Source organism: Cetorhinus maximus, chromosome 5, assembly GCF_964194155.1.
Source record: "Cetorhinus maximus chromosome 5, sCetMax3.hap1.1, whole genome shotgun sequence".
Taxonomy (NCBI): domain Eukaryota; kingdom Metazoa; phylum Chordata; class Chondrichthyes; order Lamniformes; family Cetorhinidae; genus Cetorhinus; species Cetorhinus maximus.
The window spans coordinates 117,236,582-117,260,108 of NC_135883.1; the positions used below are offsets into that span (position 1 = coordinate 117,236,582).

The 23,527-nt window shown below is 43.8% G+C and overlaps 1 protein-coding gene across 6 annotated transcripts in view; it reads right to left on the reverse strand.

Moving 5' to 3' along the window:
- LOC144680873 (3',5'-cyclic-AMP phosphodiesterase 7B-like) overlaps positions 1–23,527 on the reverse strand; it is a 189,668-nt gene that overhangs the window by 126,993 nt on the left and 39,148 nt on the right. For 3 of the 6 annotated variants that reach the window (XM_078542356.1, XM_078542358.1, XM_078542357.1), the window contains exon 3: positions 3,340–3,493. The exons of the other annotated variants lie outside the window; for them this stretch is intronic. In XM_078542356.1, coding sequence (XP_078398482.1) covers positions 3,340–3,454 — 115 coding nt within the window. In that variant the 5' untranslated portion in view covers positions 3,455–3,493. The remainder of the gene's footprint in view (positions 1–3,339; positions 3,494–23,527) is intronic. 6 annotated transcript variants of the gene reach the window in all.

Genomic DNA, 23,527 nt, shown 5'->3' on the forward strand with positions numbered 1-23,527 from the left:
TGCTGCCCAAGGAGCCTTGAGGCGCAATTTTTCTCTCGTCAGGCGAGCGTGTGCCCAACCTGAACGGGAGAAAAATAACACCCGATGATGTCGGGCGCAATATTTCAGTCAGCTGGCGTGCGCAGGAGTTGGCAGCGCACCCACCGACAATTAAGAGGCCCATTCATTCATTAATTGTATGGAAATTTTCTCTGCCCATCCAACCTTACAGTTGGCGGGCGGGTGAAAAGGCCAAACGGCCTTTGGAATTTGAGGAAACCTCATCCACGGACGGGATGAGGTTTCTGATGTTAATTAAAAATAAAATTAAAATGTTTAAATCTCATTTCTAACATGTCCCTGCTCATGTGACAGCATCACATGAGGGGGCATGTTTACCTTAATTTTTAAATCTTTATTTTTAATGTTATAATTCTTCAGCTCCCTGAGGCAGCTCTGTGCCTTCAGGGAGCTTTCAATGCGTGCACCTACATGCATGTGCTGACTTCTGCGCTCGCCCTCCTCCCCCCCCGCCCCTCACCCAGGCAGTGCTGAGTGTTTCAGCGCGCGATTCACGCTGGCTGGCCGTTAATTGGCCAACCAGCATAAAATTGCAGTCAGGGCCCGATTGCGGGCATTGGACCGTTGAGCAGCAGCTCCTGGGCCCGTCCGCTGCGCCCACCTGACGAGGGCAAAATCTTCCCCTTGGTAACTTTCTGCAGTGCATCTTGTAGATGGCACACACTGCTGTTTGTCGGTGGTAGAGAGAGTGAATGTTTGTGGATGGGGTGCCAATCAAGCGAGCTGCTTTGTCCTGGATGGCTTGTAGATGGTGGACAGGCTTTGGGGAGTCAGGAGGTGAGTTACTCACCACAGGATTCCTAGCCTCTGACTTGCTCTTGTAGCCACAGTATTTATATAGCTAGTTCAGTTCAGTTTCTGATCAATGGTAACACCCCCAGATGTTGATAGTGGGGGATTCAGTGATGGTAATGCCATTGAATGTCAAGGGGCGATGGTTGGATTCTCTCTTGTTGGAGATGGCCACTGCCTGCACTTGTGTGTCGCGAATGTTACTTGCCACTTGTCAGACCAAGCCTGGATTTTGTCCAGGTATTGCTGCTTTTGGACATGGACTACTTCAGTATCTGAGGAGTCGCGAATGGTGCTGAACATTGTGCAATCACCAGCGAACATCCCCACTTCTGACCTTATGATGGAAGGAAGGTCATTGATGAAGCAGCTGAAAATGGCTGGGCTTAGAACACTACCCTGAGGAACTCCTGTAGTGATGTCCTGGATCTGAGATGACTGACCTCCAACAACCACAACCATCTTCCTTTGTGCTAGGTATGACTCCTACCAGCGGAGAGTTTTCCCCCTGATTCCCACTGACTCGAGTTTTGCTAGGGCTCCTTGATCCCACACTCAGTTAAATGGTGCCTTGATATCAAGGGTAGTCACTCTCACCTCATCTCTGGAGTTCAGCTCTTTTGTCCATCTTTGAACCAAGGCTGTAATAAGGTCAGAAGCTGCATGACCCTGGTGGAACCTAAACTGAGCGTCAGTAAGCAGGTTACTGCTAAGCAAATGCCACTTGATAGCACTGTTGATCATCCCTTCCATCAATTTACTGATGATTGAGAGTAGACTGATAGGGCGGTAATTGGCCAGGTTGGATTTGTCCTGTTTTTTGTGTCCAGGACATACCTGGGCAATTTTCCACATTGCCAGGTAGATGCCAGTGTTGTAGCGGTACTGGAACAGCTTGGCTTGGGACTTTGCAAGTTCTGGGGCACAAGTCCTCAGTACTATCGCCTGACTTGGACTTGATGCAATCGTGGCCTCCTAAATGGGACACTTCTTGCAGTCACAGAGATGCGCACATGGCTGGAGATACCGTCAAGGCTGCATGTATTGTGCGTTGGCACTAACAATGAAGACAGCTAATTGAAGATGGATCAAGATTACTGGTCACCCTTCAAGGCAATTGAGCACACATACCTCCATGATGTCTTGTAAGGAATAAAAGCTCAATGCAACTTGCAATCTCTTTCAATAAAGAGCTTGGCACATCTCCCTGACCTTACACACCGCACGTGTAACTGAAATGAGTCCGCTTGACATCACGTGAATGTGAAGCTCACAAAAGGAAGCAATCCCGGAGTGGGAGCTTAGGTTAACCTCGCAATAAGAGGGCACATAGATGCATATGAACGGCGCATTCAAATTACGAGTCTATTGTCAGGAACAACAAATGTATTTACAAAGGTGCTTGATATAAACAGTGAGTGAAAACCTGTGAGCCGGAAATGATATCAATGTTTCTTAATCTTTTCAACACTAATGATATGTCCTGGTGCATCCCTGACATCTGCTGCAGAGGTGGGGGCAGCCTGCTGAATGCGACTTCTTGTCTTTGGTGAATTTGGTGGGTGTCCTCCGAATGACTGAGATCTCGGGGTCCCCACCCTACTTTGGGTATCCTGCTGTGTGCCTTCCTCAGCCTGTGCAGCTGGAGGTGGGGGAGGTCACACGCAGAGGGGTTTGAGATCAGCTGGACATACACAGAGTCATCCAAATGGATGGCCCCAGGGTGCCCAGCTGCTGGTCCTTCCCACTTTGGGTGCCCAAGGGCCCCTGCCTTACTCCTTGAGGAGAAGGGGAACCTGGAGTGAGGTCACGGTGCCCTGCCCCCTCTCACCTAGCCACTGATGGATCCCACCAATGCCTATAGTGATGGGGCGCAGGTCCAAGTGCAAATACAGCAGAATCTGATGCGCCAAGGTAGCCAAGGAGGCTGCCACCCTTCCCATTGAGACCTTAAGACGCTTGCATGTCGGCGCCACCACATTGGACAGAATATGGACAGATTCCTCCATCTTTCGCTCTTGTCTGTTGACTGCCACTTGCAACCCTGCTTGATGTTCCACCGCCTGTCTTTGCATCTCCAGCATTTTTGTGATGGCCATTTCCAGAGGCTTATCATCTGACTCAGACTCAGCAGGTGCCTTAGAGGGCTGGAGGCCAGGGCTGTCACTGCTGCGGAGATGTGTCAGTGAGGTGTTCCACAGAATGTGACCCCGAGCCTAATCTAGATGCGTGACCGATCAGGGTGTGTGTCTCTACGCTGTTGGAGGGTGCAGGTGAAGGAGTGATGGGCATTCTTCAAATGGATCCTCATCATCCTCTGAGGTGGGCTGGGGGCTGGGGCTTATGTTGGCTAAGCTGGTCTGTCTGAACCTGCTGCTGCCTGTGAGAGAGCGAGCAGACAGATTTAGTTCATGAACAGGCCGAATACAACAGTGCATGTCACTCACTGCGAATGTCAGGATGTGATCAACTCATGGGGGGGCTCACCCGTACTGGCTTGCTGAGAGAGGCCGCTCTCGCCTTTACCACAGGAACGATCTCTGGCCTCCCCTGCCAACTCGGCAGCATCCGCCTCAAATTGAGAGCTCCCGATGTCGGCCATCCCTCCTCCAGTCTGGGATCTCCCCCTTTTGTTTTGGGCCTGCATGAAGACAAATGGGTGGAATGTGATGAGAAGGGATGGAGCAGAGGTGGGGAAGCATGTATACCCACTGAGTGCTGAGCCCTCCCCAGTAAGGCTGAAGATGCTGTTTGTGCAGGATGATAGATGAGATGCTGGTGAATAGGCTCTTGATGCTGATAACTCCCCTGTTAATATTGTGTGAGATCCCTGAGCTGGGTGATGCTTCAAGTGCATAATGCCATAATAAGGGTGTGAATTTGGAGTGAGCTGAAAGTTACTTACCCTGGCGGTGTGGATGAGATCATTCATCCTCTTCCTGCACTGGATGGCATTTCTCTGGCAGTTGCCCGTGGAGCTGACCTCCTTCGCAACTGCCTCCCAGGCTGGTAAGGTGAGGTTGGTGGACCTCCTGGATCCATCCCTCCCAGTGCTGGTGGACACCTCTAATTAAAGCCTCCAGGGAGCTGTGGCTAAACCTTGGCGCACTCTTCTTGTTCCTTGGATCCATCTCTGGAACTTCCGACCACACAGCTGAGCTGCAGAGCAAAGTGTGTGTTCGGCTGACATTTAAATATGGCACTAGGTGATGGCGGGCGGACGAGTCGGTGCCCACCCCAACACGTGATTCAGTGAGCAGCTCACCTATGCATAATTAATGAGGTTTCAAGCAGAAGATTGGGCGTGAGAACCCAACCCGCTGATCAGCGGGAAACCCGCCGCTAATCCTGCCCGCCATCACACTTAGTCTCCCGAATGGAAAGTCCCGCCCTTGTTTTTAAATTCAATATTTATTTTGGCTTGCAAACAGTTTAATTTCACACGTGAGCAACAGTGGGGTCATTTATGCATTGTACGTGATCCTTTGAATGTGAATAAAGATCACACACAATTATATTAATCTATGAAGAGATGTAGAAACAAAATTGACAGCCACTCACTTGGCATCACAAGCTATGTACACCTCACCCACATGCAAAAACCTCAAATCTATTTATCATGGCAATTAGTGCGTTAAAGGAATTCTGAGCCTTAGTACATAGTGTTCCTTGCCGATAGCAGTTTTAAAAAAATTTCTACCCTCAATTCTTTCCTTAAAAAATTAGTCTAGCCTATCTCTTGAAATCACATTTAGTGTCTACGAAGAATGGTAGTTTACTTCAGTAGTGCAGGCCACTTTCCTCCCTATCCCATCGGGCTGGAGGAGAACTGAAACCAATTAATTTGATAATGGGGTGGGCGTAAGGGTGCAAAGCATTTTCAGTATAATCTTCCCTGTTATTTTGACAGTAATTTACTAATCATACAACTTTAGGATCATGCCTCCATTTAAATGTGAAGGGGAAAAAATCACTGACCAAATGGTTCTTAGAGAGGCTTTATGCTTTCTGAAGTCACGAGAACCATAGGATCTTCCTCAATCCTATATTGCAGAAATATAGCATCCCTTGTTGGATTACGATCATTTAGGACTGAGATGAGGAGAAATTTTTTCACGCAGGAGGTTGTGAAAATTTGGAATTCTCTACCACAAGGGTTGTGAATGCTCCATCATTGAGAATATTTAAGCCTAAAATAGAGTGATTTTTGGTCTCAGGGAATCAAGGTATATGGGGAGTGTGCAGGAAAGTGGAGGTGAGGCAGAATGTTTGTATTGAACGGAGCAGGCTTGAGGGGGTGTATGGTCTCTTCCTGCTCCTATTTCTTATGTTACAGTACAGGCTAAAATTATGCAAAGAAAATAACGTCAAAAACAATAATAACGTGCTTACATTTAGGGCTAAGTGTTTTTATGCATTTAGCAGCTGAGTCTTATGGACCAGAAAATCCCATGTTTGATTCCTGTTCTGGAGTTAGCTGAACTCAGCTGAAGGCAGGAGTAGGAAATGTTACAGTTTGCCTCCGTATCCTTGGCAACCAACAAGTACAGACGTTTTCTACTCTCTCCGCAACCCAATTTGCAAAACAAACCGAGTGCTGGACAATACAATGATTAAAGGAGCTAGTGCTGAGCTCCCAGCAGATTGCCTCTTAAAGTTATCCACAATCAGCTTCCTTTCCTTCGACTTAGTTGTATCTATGTACCCAAGCATGAAGGACCTTGCACAGTTCTCCAAACCAGTCTTCCGCCAAAATTTGCCTTGCTCGGAATCTTTTAAATTAGTCTGTCCATCCCAGATTATAGCTGGCTGTAAACTTTATTCGTGAGTCATTCCAGTCTCTGACAAACCAAGTCTAATCCTGTTAGCACTTGCCCCAGGGTTTGAATATACTAAGATAAAAGCAAAAAACTGCGGATGCTGGAAATCCAAAACAAAAATACCTGGAAAAACTCAGCAGGTCTGACAGCATCTGCGGAGAGGAACACAGTTAACGTTTCGAGTCTGTATGGCTCTTCAAACAGAAGAGTCATACGAACTCGAAACGTTAACTGTATTCCTCTCCGCAGATGCTGTCAGACCTGCTGAGTTTTTCCAGGTATTTTTGTTTTTGTTTTGAATATACTACTTGTCTTTGAAGTAGCTGCTTCCAATTACCATATTCCCAGGGGAGATGGCATTATGGCCTGGGCTATTTTGTTAGTAGAGCCCATACCAACCTCACTCCACAAAATAATTATATTGCTCTTGGGGATAAAGAGCATGTGCACGGTGCAGTCCTGAGGTGTAAAAAGCATGAAAAGAACATACATTTCCATAGCGTTTCTCACAATGTTTCAGTGCACTTAACAGGACAGCGGATGAAAAGAATGGACAGCAAGCCATCGAGAAGAAAGGGCTAGGAGGTGAAAGAGAGCTGTAACCCTTAGGGGGCTTTTTGAAGCAGGAGCGAAGTGATAAGGTGGAGATTTTGAAGAGATATCCAGAGGACATAGGTGGCTGAAACATCAACTGTCAATGATGATGTTAGATCAACCAAGTAGATTAATTCAAACTATATAAATTCAGATGCCAGAGATGAATCGAATTGTTGGTTTTATTAATATCAAAATGTAGGATATCCATCAAGGACAATTCAGGCATGTTTTCAGAGTGAAATATTAAATAACTACTGAAATCAGTGGGAGAGATGGTAGTGTAATGATAACATCACTAGACTAGTAATCCAGATACCCAGGCCAGGTTCAAATCCTACCACAGCAATGGGTGGAATTTAAATTTAAATTTAATTAATGTAGAGTCTGGAATTGAAAGCTAGTCTCAGTGATGGTGACCATGAGGCTATCATTGATTGTTGTAAAAACCCATTTGGTTCACTAATGTCCTTCAGGAAAGGAAATTTGCCATCCTTACCCAATCTGGCCAACATGTGACTCCAGACCCACAGCAACGTGATTGACTTTTAACTGTCCTCTGAAATGACCTAGCAAGTCACTTAGTTCAAAGGCAATTAGGGATAGGCAACAAATGCTGGCCTCACCAGCGATGCCCACATCACATGAAAGAATAAATAAAAAACTCATTATAAACCTAGATGAACATTAGATGATTTGCTTTAAACCTATCAATTCAGAGAACATTATCACATTATCTATCTGTATCACATGCTTCTTCTTAGGCAGTCCCTTGGGATCGAGAGTGACATGTTTCCTTTCCAGTTCAATGGGTTCTGTGATGGCTGGTAAGTCCAATGTATGATCTGCAGACTCTGCCACATGCAGGGCAGGTGGTGTTTGGCGGGATGCATACATTAGTTGTTGGGAGGTTTATGCATTCTCTTCGATGCCTCAACTTCACCTGTGTGTGTTCCTGACAAAGTCTCTCAATGTGTTTGTTGCCTTCCCAAATTGATCACAAGTGAGGGACTCCCATGAGTCGGTGGGAATGCTTGACCTCTTCAGGGATGCTTTGAGGACATCCCTAAATCCTTTCTGTTGACCTCCTGGGGGACTCCAGCCAAGACTGAGTTCCAAGTAGAGCTGTTCCAGCAGGAGTCTGGTGTCAAGCGTATGAACAACATGTCCTGCCCAGTGGAGCTGGTTTTGATTGGTTAGTGCCTTGATGCTGGGAATGTTGGCTTGGGAGAGGATGCTACTATTTGACCACCTTTCTTGCCACTGGATTTGGAGGATATTGCGAAAGCACTGTAGGTGGTACTTCTCTGGTGCTTTGAGGAGCCTGCTGCATCACCAGTAGTTAACAATGTTGCATCACATATTTCACTCACATTCGTTAAAAGCTGTTGAATTTTAAAGGCTCTCCAAATTTTCCTGTCCCGCCTGTGACAGTGTCCGCTGGTATCAGGGCCAGAAAGTCCCTTCCATTGGCTCCAATAATAACATGCGGTGCATTGGGAACAGGGAGGTGCACTATCGCATAAGAAAGCCCAGAAGTTGGTCCAGTATGCCTATCGTGGTATTTTAATACAGCCAGCTCATTATTATTTTACTTCCTGGTTCAGCGTTGATTGCGTGGCAATAGGTGGGATGACCAGCATGACACCATCTCAACTCCAATATTTATGGGCCAATCTAAACATGGAATTTCAAGGAGCCAGGAGTGAGAAGCAAGAGAATCCCAGGTGTGACAAAGCCAGAGAGAGATATGGTGGAATTTTCTCAGGCCAGTGAAAGTGGGGTCATGGGGAAATTGCAGAAAATAACATTGAGTTGGGGCACCAAGGTGACCCTGTCCCATACTGACATTCCCACGGGCAGGTTCGGAGTTCAGCAGGGAACTGTTGCTGAGGAGTGAAGCCAGTTGAAGCACATAAGGCGGCAATTTAGCAATGATTTTGCGCAGGGATTCTCCCTTTCCCAATAGCTCTGGAGTTCCATGCTGTATCTGCAATCTGGCAGGTTGAGAAGGAGATGGCACAGCAGGAAGAACTTACTCAGTGAAACAGACAAGTTGGGAAGGCTTCAATCAGTTACACTGAAGAGCTCCGACCATGGTCAGCTAAGAGGTTGATATCCAAAGTACTCGTTCTATCGGCGAGTACTGTCACTGCTTGACAGGTGGATCACCCAGAGTCACAGAATTGTTACAGCACAGAAGGAGGCCAATTGGCCCATCATGTCTACATCGGCTCTCTGAATGAGCAATTCACTTAGTGCCATTCTCCTGCCTACTCCCCTTAATCCTGCACATTCTTCCCTTTCAGATACCGGTTTAAATCCCTTTTGAATGCTTCAGTTGAACCTGGCTCCATCACAATCTGAGGCAATGCATTCCAGACCTTAACCAGTCGCTGTGTGAAAAAGCTTTTCCTCATGTCGTTTTTGCTTCTTTTACCAATTACTTTAAATTTGTGCCCCCTCGTTCTCGGTCCTTTCACAAGTGGGAACGGTTTCTCCCTATCTACCCTGTCCAGCCCCTCATGATTTGAATATCTCTATCAGATCTTCTCTCAGTCTTCTCTTCTCCAAGGAAAATAGTCCTAACCTCTCTAATCTATCTTGGTAACTGAAATTCCTCATCCCTGGAACCATTCTGATGAATATTTACTGCACTCTCTCCAATACCTTTACATCCTTCCTAAAGTGCAATGCCCACAACTGGACACAATACTTCAGCTGAGGCTGAACTAGTGTCCTATACAGGTTCAACATAATCTCTTGATCTTGTATTCTATGCCCCTATTAATAAAGCCTACGATACTGTGTGCTTAATTAAACGCTCTCAGCCTGTTCTGGCACCTTCAATGACTTATGCACATCTACACGTAGGACTCTCTGCTCCTGCGCACCCTTTAGAATTGTGCCCATTATTTTAAATTGTCTCTCCATGTTCTCCCTACCAAAATGAATCACTTCACACTTCTCCGCATTGAACCTCATCTACCGCCCATTGCACCAAATTGTCTATTCCTTTTGAAGTTCTACACTATCCTCCCCACAGTTCACAATGCTTCTAAGTTTCATTTCAACCACAAACTTTGATATATCATTAATATATATCAGGAAAAGCAAGGGTCCCAACACTGACCCCTGGGTAACTCCACTTCAAGCCTTCCTCCAGCCTGAAACACATCCATTAATCTGTACTCCCTGTTTCCTGTCACTCAGCCAATTCCGTATCCATGGCCAGAATCTTGCGTTGTTTGGGTGGGCGGACGTGCACCTGACCCAAACACATGCGAAATTGCGCAAAATGGCGTCAGGCGCATGTCCTGATGTCATCGCGCACACGAGCAATATTGAAGTCAGTGGGCACGTGTGGGAGTTGGAGCCATTCCTGCCGACAATTAAAGGGCCAATTAAGGCAATTAAAAACCCTATTGCCCATGATTTTATGTTGCCCATGTGATTTTGCGCTCATTGCACGGGCAAAACGGTGAGTGGGCAGGCAGGCAGCCTGTTTTTAACGAAACCTCATCCAAGGGCGGGATGAAATGTCCGGGGTGGAATATAATGAAAAATGATATCTGGGGACTTATGTTTTTTGAGTTCGCTGTCAGGTGCTGGAATGTGTTGCACAGACACAGTTTGGTGCATTTTCTTCTTGTCCTTTAATCTGTCCAGGCCTGCAGCTTCCTGAGGCAGCTCTGCATCAGCTGTTTGCCTTCAGGGAGCTCACTAGAGGCGCCCACCTGCACCCTCAATTTTGTCTGCGCCTCCCCTCTTCCCGCTTCCCTCAGTGCGCGTTTCACGCTGGCTGGCCATTAATTCCTCACACCCACTTACCTTGTAGCGCCTATTCATCGTTTCCTATGCAATTTCTCGTATCCCCATTTATCCATCCACTACTGTCGCTCACCTTAATCCTTATCCTCACACACTGTAAAACCCGAGGCCATTTGCCAAGAGTGCTTCAGCAGTCCTAGCAGGGATCTAGGCAGTCTGCTCAAGTCAGATGTTGCACCATGTAGGAGCGGTAGGAATGGGAAGGGAATAGCCTGTAGATAGCCTGTAGTTGCAAAAGGGTGTGCTCATGGGTGTATGACAAAACATTGCTATAATGTTTTCTGTCTTTATTAGACTCACATAAATTTAATTGGGTTTCACTGCTTTTCCATCTTGCCCGCTTTTGGATCCAAAGTGGCAAGTTACTTTTTAATTTCCTTGATTATTAATAGAAAGACATGGATTGACGGGGACCAGCTTGGGGAAATGCAATGGGCTTGTTGTTTGCAGGGCTGTTTTGTGTCAATCGCATTGGGGGTTAGGAAAAGTGGCTGTTGCACGTGGTTTTGACATGAGCCACTATGCAGCCTTACATTAATAAGGACATTCCGGGCAGCGATGTGAGCAGCTGGTGCTGCATTGCACTCATCACCTTTCTCCTCCCAATTCCACATTTGCTCTTGGCTTCAATTTTTAATTTTCAGGTTCATTCTGCCCCTCATTATCTGCTTTTACTATGGCAGCTGAAGAACATGGTCATTTTGCAACAGCACCATCTATAGTCCTGGAAGAGTGCAGGTTCTAATATACGCTCCAGGATTTAAAAAAAGAAAAAAAAACTACATATAATTGAAATAAAAGCAGAAAATACTGGAAATGATATTTGGGTAATTGCTTTGATGAATATTTTAATTCTGTGACCCTGATTCCCTTGTAACAGAGCCTTTCAACAGTGACCTTTCTGCCTTCACTCTCCTGCTCTAGCCAAGCTTACCATAAACCTTTACAAAACAGTACTTCATTCTAATATGCTGCAGTCCTCTGGTCGGAATGTTAACTCCAAAGACTTTGCCTGCCTTCCCATTCATTGCTCTCTGCCTATTTCATGCTTGAATTTCAGAAAAGTCTTTGGGGTAAATATTGACTTCCTTAATTTGCCTACTATTAACAAGATGATAACATTCCTCAAACGGGGTCAGCACCCTTACTGGCTTTTTAACACCGGCAAAGCAGCCTGTTCCATTTTGAAAGGGACTGACCACCAGGTGACCAAAGTGCTGGCATGAGGAAGCTTTTAATTTGGAAATTAGGGTCTTATGATGTAGATCGGCCCATGATTGCTATTTTTAGTTGAAGCTGGTCAAGCCCCACATAATTCAGGCTCTGCTCAGGTGATGAAACCAAAGACGCCCACTACAGGTGCACACTAAATTACATTTGTGAGTGGCAGGAAGACTCCTCAGGGGTCCACAAGAATAACCTGAGCCAATGTCACTCTGGAGCTCCCGCCCTGCATGACTGCGGCCCACCCCAGCCTCATTTTGAGGCCTCAACCTGGCAAGCTGCACCAGTATGTATGTTTGGTCTCCTACAGCTCGCCTAGCTGCTAGATTTAAATGGGGCCAGGGCCTCGAAATCCCCAGGGCTTCCTTGCCACTGAAATGGGCAGCCAATAAGCACGCTTGAAAGCCTAAAAGTCTAAAATTGAAAGACTCCTATGGTTGCACTTTCTCACTTGTAAGAAGGAAAACGACACAAGTCGGTATTTTCTGTGGGCTCAGCTGCAAATTCATGTGTACGTTTACAGCAACTTGAGAATTTGAATAAGTTCAGAAATTTGCACAAGCTACAGTTTTGCCTGGAGGTAGAGGTAAGTTAACGAGTGGTACAGGGTTTTGGCAGAGGTTTCATAGAATTGATATAAAAGATCAAGGGCATTTAGACGTAATGAAAAGCAGACGGAAGTCACTTAATGGCCATTTTCACATCATGGCTAAATTTTCTCACTCTTTTTGCACCAAAGATCAGCCTTCTGACATATTTATACCAATGACTCAGTGCAGGTTTTCAGAATGTTCATGGCTAATATATGAAGTGCCGGGACCAATACAAGTCAATGCCAGTGGAGTGGTTGACATGGAGTATTTACTGGACATGATCTGTGTGGAGTTTATGGAGAATGGAGAGAGGGAAGCTAGCAAGGAGAGCATTGGTGAAGTCAAGTTAGGGGACTGATGAACTAACATATAAGATTTCAGTGTCAAAGGATCAGAGGTGGGGACAGGGGCAGGGGATGGACAAAGTTGGAGAGGTGAAAGTAAAAAGGTCTTTCGGATAGGAGGGCTGGAACTAAGCTCAGGGTTGAATAGAATGGAAGGTTAAATCAGTTTGTTTGAATCTGAGACAGTGGCCAAGGAGGAGGAAAGAATCAATGGCAAGGGAGCAGGGTTTGTGGCAGGGACTAAGGGACTTTGCTTCTCCCCAAGTTGGTGGAATTGTAATTCATTCAAGAATCTATGCAAATAAGCAGTCTGAGAGCAAACTGGTAATTTAAGAGTCAAGGAAGGTGATGTAAAGGTAGTACTAGATGTCAGCAGCACACATGTGGAAGCTGACCCGGTGCTTACAGGTGGTGTTATGAAAGAAAAATAACAACCACCTTATATTTGTATATAAGGCACCTCACAAGAGCATTATAAAACAAAGTGTGACACCGAACCGCATAAGGAGGTATTAGGTCAGATGACCAAAAGCTTGGCCAAAGCAGTAGTTTTTGAGGAGTTTCTTGAAGGAGGTAGAGAGGCGCAGATGTGCAGGGAAGGTATTCCAAAGCTTAAAGTCTTAGGAACTGCATGAAAAAGGAGCCAGGGCCAAGACAGGACCTTCGGGGACTTTGGAGGTGATGGTGTGGAGGGCAAAAAGAAACTACTGCAGTATTGGGAAAGGGTCTTAGCCCAAACAATCAGAATATAGAATCAGTATAGGTGGAGCTAAGAAATAATAAAGGGCAGGAATCACTGTTGGGAGTAGTTTATAGGCCCCCTGACAGTAATCATGGTGTTGGGCAGAGAATAATTCAGGAAATTAGAGGAGCATGTAATAAGGGCAATGCAATAATTACATAAGAACATAAGAAATAGGAACAGGAGTAGACCATTCAGCCCCTCGAGCCTGCTCCGCCATTCAATAAGATCATGGCTGGTCTTCTTGTGTTTCGATTTCCACTTTCCCATCTAATCCCAATTACTTTTGATTCCCTTGCCTAACAAGAATCTATCTGCCTTTGCCTTAAAAATATTCAATGACCCCGCCTCCAGCATCTTCTGAGGCAGAGAATTCCAAAATCGCACAAACGTCTGAAAGAAAAAATTTCTAATCATCTCTGTCCTAAAAGGGCGAGCCCTAATTTTAAATGAGTGCCCCCTACTTCTGGACTCACTCACAAGAGGAAACATCTTTTTGACATCTACCTTGTCAAAGGCCATTCAGGATCTTGTATACTTCAATCAAATCACCCCTCACTCTTCTAAACTCCAGTGGAAACAAGCCCAGTCTGTCCAACCTTTCCTCATAAGACAACCCACTCATTCCAGGTATCAATCTAGTAAACCTCCTTTGACTCACCTCCAATGCATTTACATCCTTCCTTAAATAAGGAGACCAAAACTGCACATAGTATTCGAGGTGCGATCTCACCAATGCCCTGTATAACTGAAGCATAACATCCTTACTTTTATGTTCAATCCCTCTCATAATAAAGGACAGCATTCCATTAGCCTTCTTATTTACTTGCTGTACCTGCATGCTAACTTTTTGTGACTCATGTACTAGAACACCTAAATTCCTCTGCACCTCAGAATTATGCAGCCATTCTCCATTTAAGAAATGCTCTGCTTTTTTGTTCTTCCTGCCAAAGTGAACAACTTCACATTTTCCCACATTAAACTCCATTTGCCAGATCTTTGCCCACTCACTCAACGTATCTAATATCCATCTGCTGCAACCTCATGTCCTCTTCACAACATACTTTCCTACCAATCTTTGTGTCTTCTGAAAATTTAGCTACCATGTCTTCACTCCCCTCATCTATGTCATTGATGTAAATCATAAAAAGTTGAGGCCCCAGTACAGACCCCCGTGAGATGCCACTCGTCACATCCTGCCAATCAGAAAAAGACCCATTTATGCATACTCTCTGCTTTCTGCCAGCCAGCCAATCTTCTATCCATGCTAATATGTTACCCACTACACCAGGTGCTTTCATTTTCCGTAATAACCTTTGATGTGGCACCTTATCAAATTCCTTCTGGAAATCCAAGTACAGTACGTCTACAGGCTCCCCTTCATCTACAGCGCATGTTACTCTTTCAAACAACTCCAATAAATTGGTTCAACACGATTTTCCTTTCACAAAACCATGCTGACTCTTCCCAATTGCCTTGAGGTCTTCTAAGTGCCCACCTATAATCTCCTTAATAATCGATTATAATAGCCAGTGGGGGACTTTATCATTATATAGAGTGCTCAAAACAAGTGGATAAAAGTAGCTTGGAGGATGAATTTATGGAATGGAATTTGAGATCGTTTTTTTTAAGAACAATATGTCAAGGAAGAGTTGACCTGTTAGCTCAGTTGGCTAGATGGCTTGTGTGTGGATCAGATCAATGCCAACAGCAGGGGTTTGATTCCCTTTCGGGCTGAGGCAGACTCGGGACCTGCTTCCTCACCCTACTCATAGTTAAAAAAAAAATCACTTTTCTATGGTTTGGAGAATAATCGCCAAGGAACTGCCTTCGGGCAGACAACTCAAGAAGAATGTTGAGGTTTGTGGTATATATAAACGATTTAGACTTAAATGTAGGAGGGTTGATCAGTAAGTTTGCCGATGTCACGAAAATTTGTGGGGTGGTAAATAGTGAGGAGGATAGCCTTAGATTACAGGACGATATAGACGGGCTGGTCAGATGGGCTGATCAGTGGCAAATGGAATTTAATCCGGATAAAAGTGAGGTGATACACTTGGGCAGGACAAACAAAGCACGGGGATACATGATGAATGGTAGGACCCTGGGAAGTACCAAGGATCAGAAGGACCTTGGTGTGCATGTCCACCGGTCCCTTAAGGTAGCGGGACAGGTAGATAAGGTGGTTAAGAAGGCGTATGGGATACTTGCCTTTATTAACCGAGGCATAGAATATAAGAGCAGGGAGGTTATGCTGGAACTGTATAAAATGCTGGTTAGGCCACAGCTAGATTATTGCGTGCAGTTCTGGAATCCGCATTATAGGAAGGATGTGATTGCACTAGAGAGAATGCAGAGGGGATTTACCAGGATGTTGCTTGGGCTGGAGAGTTTTATTTATGAAGAGAGATTGGATAGACTGGGGTTATTTTCCCTGGAGCTTGAGGGGGGACTTGATTGAGGTGTATAAAATTATGAGGGGCATAGATAGGGTAGGCAGAGAGGAACTTTTCCCCTTGGTGGAAGGATCAATAACCAGGGGGCATAGATTTAATGTAAGGGGCAGGATGTTTAGATGGGGTGTGAGGAAGAAGTTTTTCACCCAGAGGATGGTGGGAATCTGGAACTCACTGCCTGAAAGGGTGGTAGAGGCAGAAACCCTCATAACATTGAAGTATTTGGATGTGCACTTGTGATGCCATGGCATACAAGGCTATGGACCTAGTGCTGGAAAATGGGATTAGAATAGTTAGGTACTTGTTTGACCAGCACAGACTCGATGAGCCGAAGGGCCTTTTTCTGTGCTGTAGACCTCTATGACTCTATGACCAAGGAAGGAACAGATTGTTTTAGATCTTGTGTTGTGTAATGGGACACAATTGTGCAATGGGGCGAGTTGGCTAAGATAGATTGGGAAATATGATTCAAAGAAATGAGGTAGATAAGAATGGCAAGCATTTAAAGAATTAATTCATAATTCCCAATGAACATATATTTTACTCGAGGAATAAGTCTCCACTGGGAAACTTGTACAATTGTGACTAGCTCCAGAAATTAAGGACGGTATTTATTTAAAAGGAGAGGCTTACAGTGTTGACAACAACAGTAGTAAGCCTGGTGATTGAGAGGATTTCAAAATCAGCAGACATTGATAAAGAAGGAGATAACAGAATATGAGCGCAAACTAGCAAGAAATATAAAAACAGATGGTAAAAGCTTTTGCAAATATGCAAAAAGAAGATATAGCTGACAATAAATGTAGGTCTTAGATCGAGAGTTAAGGGAAATTATGATGGGGAACAAGGAAATGGCAGAGACGTTAAACAAATATTTTGTATCCCTCTTCACAGTAGAAGACAAAAACAACATACTGGAAAATTGTGGAGAATCAAACGTCAAATGGACGTAAAGGAATGTAGACCGGTAAAGTGATTGGACAAGAAGGTGGAAGATGGGAGTATTAAATGGGGAAATTATCCGCCTTTGTAGGAGGAATGGAAAAACAGAGTAGTTTTTAAATGGTGAGAAACTAGTAAATGTTGGCATTCAAAAGGATTTGGGGGTCTTGTACATGAATCACAGAAAAGTTAACAAGCAGGCACATCAAGCAATTAGGATGGCAAATGGTATGTTAGCACTTAATGCAAGAGGTTTGGAGTATCAGAATAAGAAAGTCTTGCTGCAATTATATAGGGCTTTGGTGATTCCATTCCCAGAATACTGCCTACAGTTTTGGTCTCCTTACCTAAGGAAGAATATACTTCCCTTAAAAGGGGTTCTCTAGCCCTCACCCCTCACACCACAACCAAAATGAGGCTTGACTGAGAGCCCAGACTCCCTTAAAAGTATTGTGTGAGTGAGTATGTTGACACAGGTGCAGAGAAGATTGACAGCTTTATGGTGTTATAATAAGCTATTCTTTCTGTGATCTCCTTTATCAATAGCTCAATGGTTATTTGCACAAGATAAAGAGGTGTCAAGTGCTTATAGCTTCTATCATTGTTGCTTTAAAGGTCTGGTTGATTGGCACTTTTATAGGGTGTAGCAACAGCAGCTTTTTTTTTAAAAAAGAAAATTATGAATAGTGCATTTTTAAGCCGTTCCGCATGTGCCATTGTTACTATAGGGTTTTTTTGGTTCTGTACTGAGTGTATACAGGATGAATGGGCATGGAAGCTGGCATGGGGGAATGAGCAGCCATGGAGGTGGATGGTGGGTCATGAGTTGGCATGGAGGGGCATGGGTAAGACCTTTTTACTTTACCTATCAAAAGGTTCCCGAATCCAGACTATGGTTCACGACCCCTCTCTGGGCCAGTGGACCACAAGTTGACCCAACTCCACGAAAATTGCAGGGGATCAGGAGATGCCTACCCACACAATGGAGCCAGCCAGGCCTGGAGTGCAGAGTGTGGGCTTGCTACTTGCATCCTTATCCTGGGCCACTGAAAATTGGGGGCACTGGGAACGGGAGAAGGGATCCCAAAATCAGGTCCCGCCTGCCATTTTTAATGCTCACTGCCTCCATTGACATGGAGGTAAGAAAATCCAGGCCCAAGGATCAGCCTTTTAGGAATTGGCCAGGGAGAAATTTATTTTTCTCAAGGGGGTGGGGGTCGTGAATCTAGGGAATTCTTTAACTGTAGGTTAAATGGTTGCAGTAATAAACTCTACCTGAATAGCCTTGCACTTCTATCTCAAAATTTGTCCAGAAACTCTAAAGGATTGTGGTCTGTGTAAACAATTGTTTCTGACAGATTGTTTGCAACGTAAATTTCAAAATGCTGCAATGCTAACACTAACCCCAAAGTCTCCTTTTTGATTGTTGAATATCTGCTCAGTTGTACATTCAACTTTCGTGAAAAATACCCTAGCGGTTTCTCAATTCCAGTGTCATCTTCTTTTAACAATACGGCCCCAATGCCAATATCTATTGCGTCAGTGGCCAATTTAAATTGCTTGGCATAACTGGGTACTGCCAAAACTGCTGTTGAAGTCAATACAGTTTTCAAACTGCCAAATACCTTCTGACACTCCTGTGTCCATTAAAACTTCTTGTTCTTTTTTAATAGTTCAGTCAATGGAACAACCACACTGCTAACTTTTTCATTCAAATTTCCGATAAAAGCCACTCGTGCCCAGAAATCTCAAAACTTCTCATTTTGTTGTAGGCATGAGGAAATCCATGATAGCCTTGACTTTCACATTTCTCAGAGTCACCTCATCATGTCCAATGGTAGATACGTAACTTGCACTTTTGAATATTCACTTTTAGCAAAGTTCACCACCAGATTAGCTCCTTGTAATCGATTAAATAATTACTCCAGATGTTGTAAATGCTCCTCTCATGTTTGACCGAAAACTATCAAGTCATCAATATAAACAGTACAACTGGTAAGTTCTGCAATTACTTTGATTGTTAGTCTTTGAAATGTTGCAGGTGCATTTTTCATACCAAATGGCATGATTTTAAACTGATAAAATCCATCTTGTGTCACAAAAGCCGATATCTCATATTACCAATAATGTTAATTGCCAATATCCTCTTAGCAAGTCAATCTTTGTGATAACTTCTGATTATCCCACTTTCTCAATGCAATCTTCCAACCATGGTATAAGATATGAATCCACTTTTGTCACCGCATTCACCTTTCGATAGTCCACACCCAGTCTTTGCGTCCTTCCAGTTTCGGTACCATCACAATAGGCGCACTCCAGTTACCGCGGCTAGACTCAATGTTATTTTGAAGCACAAATTCAATTTCTTTCTGTACTTGCGATAACTTTGCCAGATTTAATTATAAGGATGTTGCCTTATCGAAGACGAAACTTCTACACATACATTATGTATAGCTAAATTTGTCCTTCCCAACTTATTCCCACAAATATCTTTGTGTGACCGCAATAGCTTCCCCAAAGCGCTTTGACACTTGTCTGGAAGCTAACTCAATATTACATTTAAATTTTCAAGTACCCGCTTATTATCCAATTTGATTAGAGGAAAATCAATTTCAGAATTCTGCATTTCTACCTCTTTCTCATTTTCTACCACCACTAATACCTCCTTTTGGTCCTCTTTCCTGTCAAAGTACTTTTTAAGCATATTTACATGACACACCCTCTGCTTCTTTCGTCTACCTGGAGTACTTATTAAATAATTTACTTCACTCAGTTTCTTTTCAATCCTGTAAGGCCCACTAAAGCTTGCCTTTAACAAGTCACCCAGTACTGGAAACAGAACTAGCACTTTCCATGGGCGGGATGAGGTTTTCAAAAGCAAATAAAAATAAAATAAAAACTTGAATTTTTCATTAATAACATGTCCCTGTTCATGTGACAGAGTCACATGAGCAGGGACATGTTTCATTACATTTTTATTTTTAAAATGATTTTTCATATATCTTCATCGCCCTCAGGGAGATTATGTAGTGCGCACTTGCGTGCATGTGCGCAGGTCGTGCTAGGCCCACTCGCCCTCCTCCCCCTGCCCGCACAGGCAGCGCTAAGTGCTGCCATTTGCGTTTCACGCTGGACAGTCCTTAATTGGCTCGCCAGCGTGAAATTGCCTTCCGGGCCTGATCACGGGTGGCACTCGGCTTCTCGACCGCCCCTGCCCGCCCCCGCTGAGCCCGCACGCCAAGGGCAAAATTCTGCCCCCTCTAAACAACAAATGTCTCTATCCAACAACATTAAGGATTGACTAGCTCCTGTGTCTCTTAAAATTTTAACATCTTTACCTACTCCACCCTGTACACAAGGAAAGACTTTCCCTTCACACACAAAATCTTTAAACATTTCAGTAATCTGCTCCTCAGAACTCCCTTAGGGACAGGATTTTACTTATGGCAGGCGGGCTATGCGGGAGCGGGCACAGGCGAGCGCGGAGCTGGGCGCACTGCTATTTTATGCCGGCGGGCCAATTAAGGCCCGCCCAGCGTATGGCGCGGCTGGTAGTGCTCAGTGCCACCTGTGGAGGCAGGGGCAGGAGGGAGAGTCAGGGCCTGTGCTCTTTCGCGTATGCGTGCAAAAGAGCGTAGCAATCTTCCTGAGGCACAAAGCTGCCTCGGGGAGATTGAACAGAGAATGAAACATTTTAATAAATGATGTTAAAATTGATTCAAACATGTCCCCTCAAGTGACAATGTCATATGAGTTGGGACATGTTTGTGAAGGTGGGAAAATTAATTTATTGATTTTATAAAAGCTTCAGGAAACCTCAGCCTGCCCATGGATGAGGTTTCCTGAAAAACACAAAGGCTGCTTGGGCTTTTCAGCTGCCCGCCAACCTTTAGGTTGGACAGGCAGTGTTCTTAACTAAGATAAAAGCAAACTACTGCAGATGCTGGAAATCTGAAACAAAAACAAAAATAGCTGGAAAAACTCAGCAGGTCTGACAGCATCTGCGGAGAGGAATACAGTTAACATTTCTAGTCCGTATGACTCTTCATCAGAACTAAGGAAATATAGAAATTAGGTGAAATATAAGCTGGTTGAGGTGGGTGGGACAGGTAGAGCTGGATAGAGGGCCAGTGATAGGTGGAGGCAAAGAAGAGATTGCCAAAGATGTCATAAACAAAAGGGTGTTGTGTTCCAATAATTTAGAATTTAAAAAAAATATGTATTTTTCTTTTCCTACCTATTTACATTATTTTTAAATGTATTCCCATGCATTGTTTTATCTCTACCTTTTAGCCTATTTTGATCCCTTCCCCCCACCCCACCCCCACTAGGGCTGTCTGTCGCTTGCTCGTCCTGCTTTCTACCCTTAATGTCATCATTAGCACATTCCTTAGCTAATATCACCACTGTCAAAACCCCTTTGTCCTTTTGTCTATGACATCTTTTTCCAGCTATTTTTGTTTTTGTTTCAGTGTTCTTAACTAGTTTAGTTATTTTCTTAATGGCCTTAATAGGCCGTTGACATTTCGGAGGGTGCACAGCCGTCCATGCCCGCCGAACGAAATATCGAGATGACGTGTGATGACATCGGGACGCACGCCCAATGTCATCGTGCGTCATTTTGCACATCGGTGTGTCAGGCCTGCCCCCACACACTGACCGGCAGATCCAGCCCTAGGTAAACTGAACACATTCCCACTTCTTTACCTATCACCGATTCCCCCTGTTACCTTTACACAAACTATTGCTTTTTCCTGTGCCTGAACCTCCGAACCTACAGTACTTTTACTTCTAGAGCTTTTCTGCACCCCAATAATCCCAACAGATTTTCCCTGTCATTTCCAACACACTGACTTTGTGTGTCCAACTTTATTACAATGAAAACACCTTAATTTTCCAGTGTCATCTCTACCCTTACCACCTTCCTTTTTATTCTGAGAAAAACCTTCCTGCGAATTTCCATCTACTCCTCTTCCCTGACTACCCACCTTCCTTTCACCTTCCCACTTTCTATCCTTCTCTGATTTAAAAGGGTGATGAAAAAAAGGTTTAGCTCTATGAATTAACTCATAATCATCAACTATTTCTGCTGCTTGTCTTACTGTTCCAACTCTTTGTTCTGCCACACGAGTTCTCACTACCGAAGGAATTGAATCTATAAATTCTTCCAAAAGAATTACCTCTCTAACAGCTGCATATGTCCCTATCATTAATGCTGGTATCCACCGGTCAAAATTACGTTGTTTTACTTTCTCAAACTCAATATAAATTTGCCCAGGCTCTTTTCTCATATTCCCAAATTTCTGCCGGTATGCCTCAGGAACCAATTCATATGCACTCAAAATAGCCACATTATGGTTCACCGACATTTCCTTTGACAGTGAAGCATAACCCTCATGTGCTCTACCCACCAACCTGGATTGTAAAAACAATGTCCAGTTTTCCTTTGGCCATTTCATCTGTTTATCTATCTTCTCAATTGAAATAAAGAATGCTTCAACATCTCTTTCCTCAAACTTTGAAAGAGCTCGTATAAATTTAAACATCTCCCCACTGGATTCTGATCTGGAAATAAGTCCTTCCTCACCTACTAGTGTCTCTTTTTTAACTGTCAGCATTTTAAGCTGGAATTCTCTCTCTCTCTCGTTTTCTCTTTCCTCCTTTTTCTAACCTCGCCATTTCTAATTCCCATTCCTGTTTTCGTTCTCTCTCCTGCCTTTCTGCCTGTTCCCTTTGGAATGCCTTTTCTCTTTCCTTTTCTTTTTCTTTCTCTGCTCTTTTTCTGCTGCCTCTAGTTCCAATTTTTTCATTTGCAACTGAATTTGAGCCCATTTCAATGACCCACCCCTTGGAGAACTTGGTCTCTCGGGTATTCCTTCCAATTTCAAATTCTGCGCTATACCTTCAATTATGTCTGATTTCCTTACCCCTCCAGGCAACACCAATTGTAACTTCTCCGCCAATTCCATTAACTTAACTTTATTTACCTTCTGTAAACCAGCCAAAGTTATAACTTCAACTCCCAGACATGTCTTAGCAGCTGCCAAAGCCATATTGCAGTCTCAACACTTCAAAAAACAAACCTCACACCAACTCCTAAATTCAAAGTGCTTCTCGTACTTGTAACCTTAAGATTCACCAACTCCAAACTAATCAAGGTATGTCAAATATACCCCGCAAAGCACCCCCAATTCTGTTATGGCACAGCGGATGGTAAATGCTGAGCTGTTCAAATCCCAGAGGGAAATTTGAAACAACTGCCACAACTATTTTTATTTCGAGGTGTGTGCCTTGAATTCGGTAGTAATAAGACCACCAAGTCTTATAGGTTTCTTACAAAACTAAATTAAAGCTTTATTAATAAAAAAATGATTTTAAGCACATGCATGGGTTTACAAATTGCTACTACGACAATTCCTAGCTCCCCTACTTAATCTAACTCCCAGTTACACCTCTGTTAAGGCACAATAAGACATTTTAGGTTTTAAAAGACCCAGGGAAAGTAACATGATACCCTGAACAGTCAAATTCAAAGTGAGTTTTTCTCAGCTTTGGTTCCTTGTAGACAGCAGCTTGAAGCTTAGATGCTGGAGGCTTTTCACACTTGTGTTAGATCTTAGAACTTCTTCTTTTATACACACCTCATCTCCTTTATACAGATTTCTCCTTTGAATGCAAATTCCCATTGTTTCACTATGCCTTTGGACTTTATCTCTCTAATAATAAAAATCTATCATAGTACCAATTTTACCAGTAATCTTTGGGGAAAATAAACACACTGTTTCTTAACTTCTCCTGGCTAGGTGAAACATTTCACCCCCTCTTTTGAATTCAAGCTAGTCTGGTTTATTTAAAAATGCAAATGTTCATTCTAAAACTTCGCCTATGTTTACCTGCTTAACATTTCAAACCTAGCTTATCTTCTAATACATCAAAGCCTTCAGACCAACTACCTTTAATTCAATTAAATCCCGCACACACACACACACACACACATACACAGACACACACACAGACCCATAGACACAGATCCCACTATTACTCTACGTTACAATCAATTCCAATAACATTATGAAAATTATTATATCTTCCTGACAACAACATTCTGACAAAAACAATTTCATGAAGT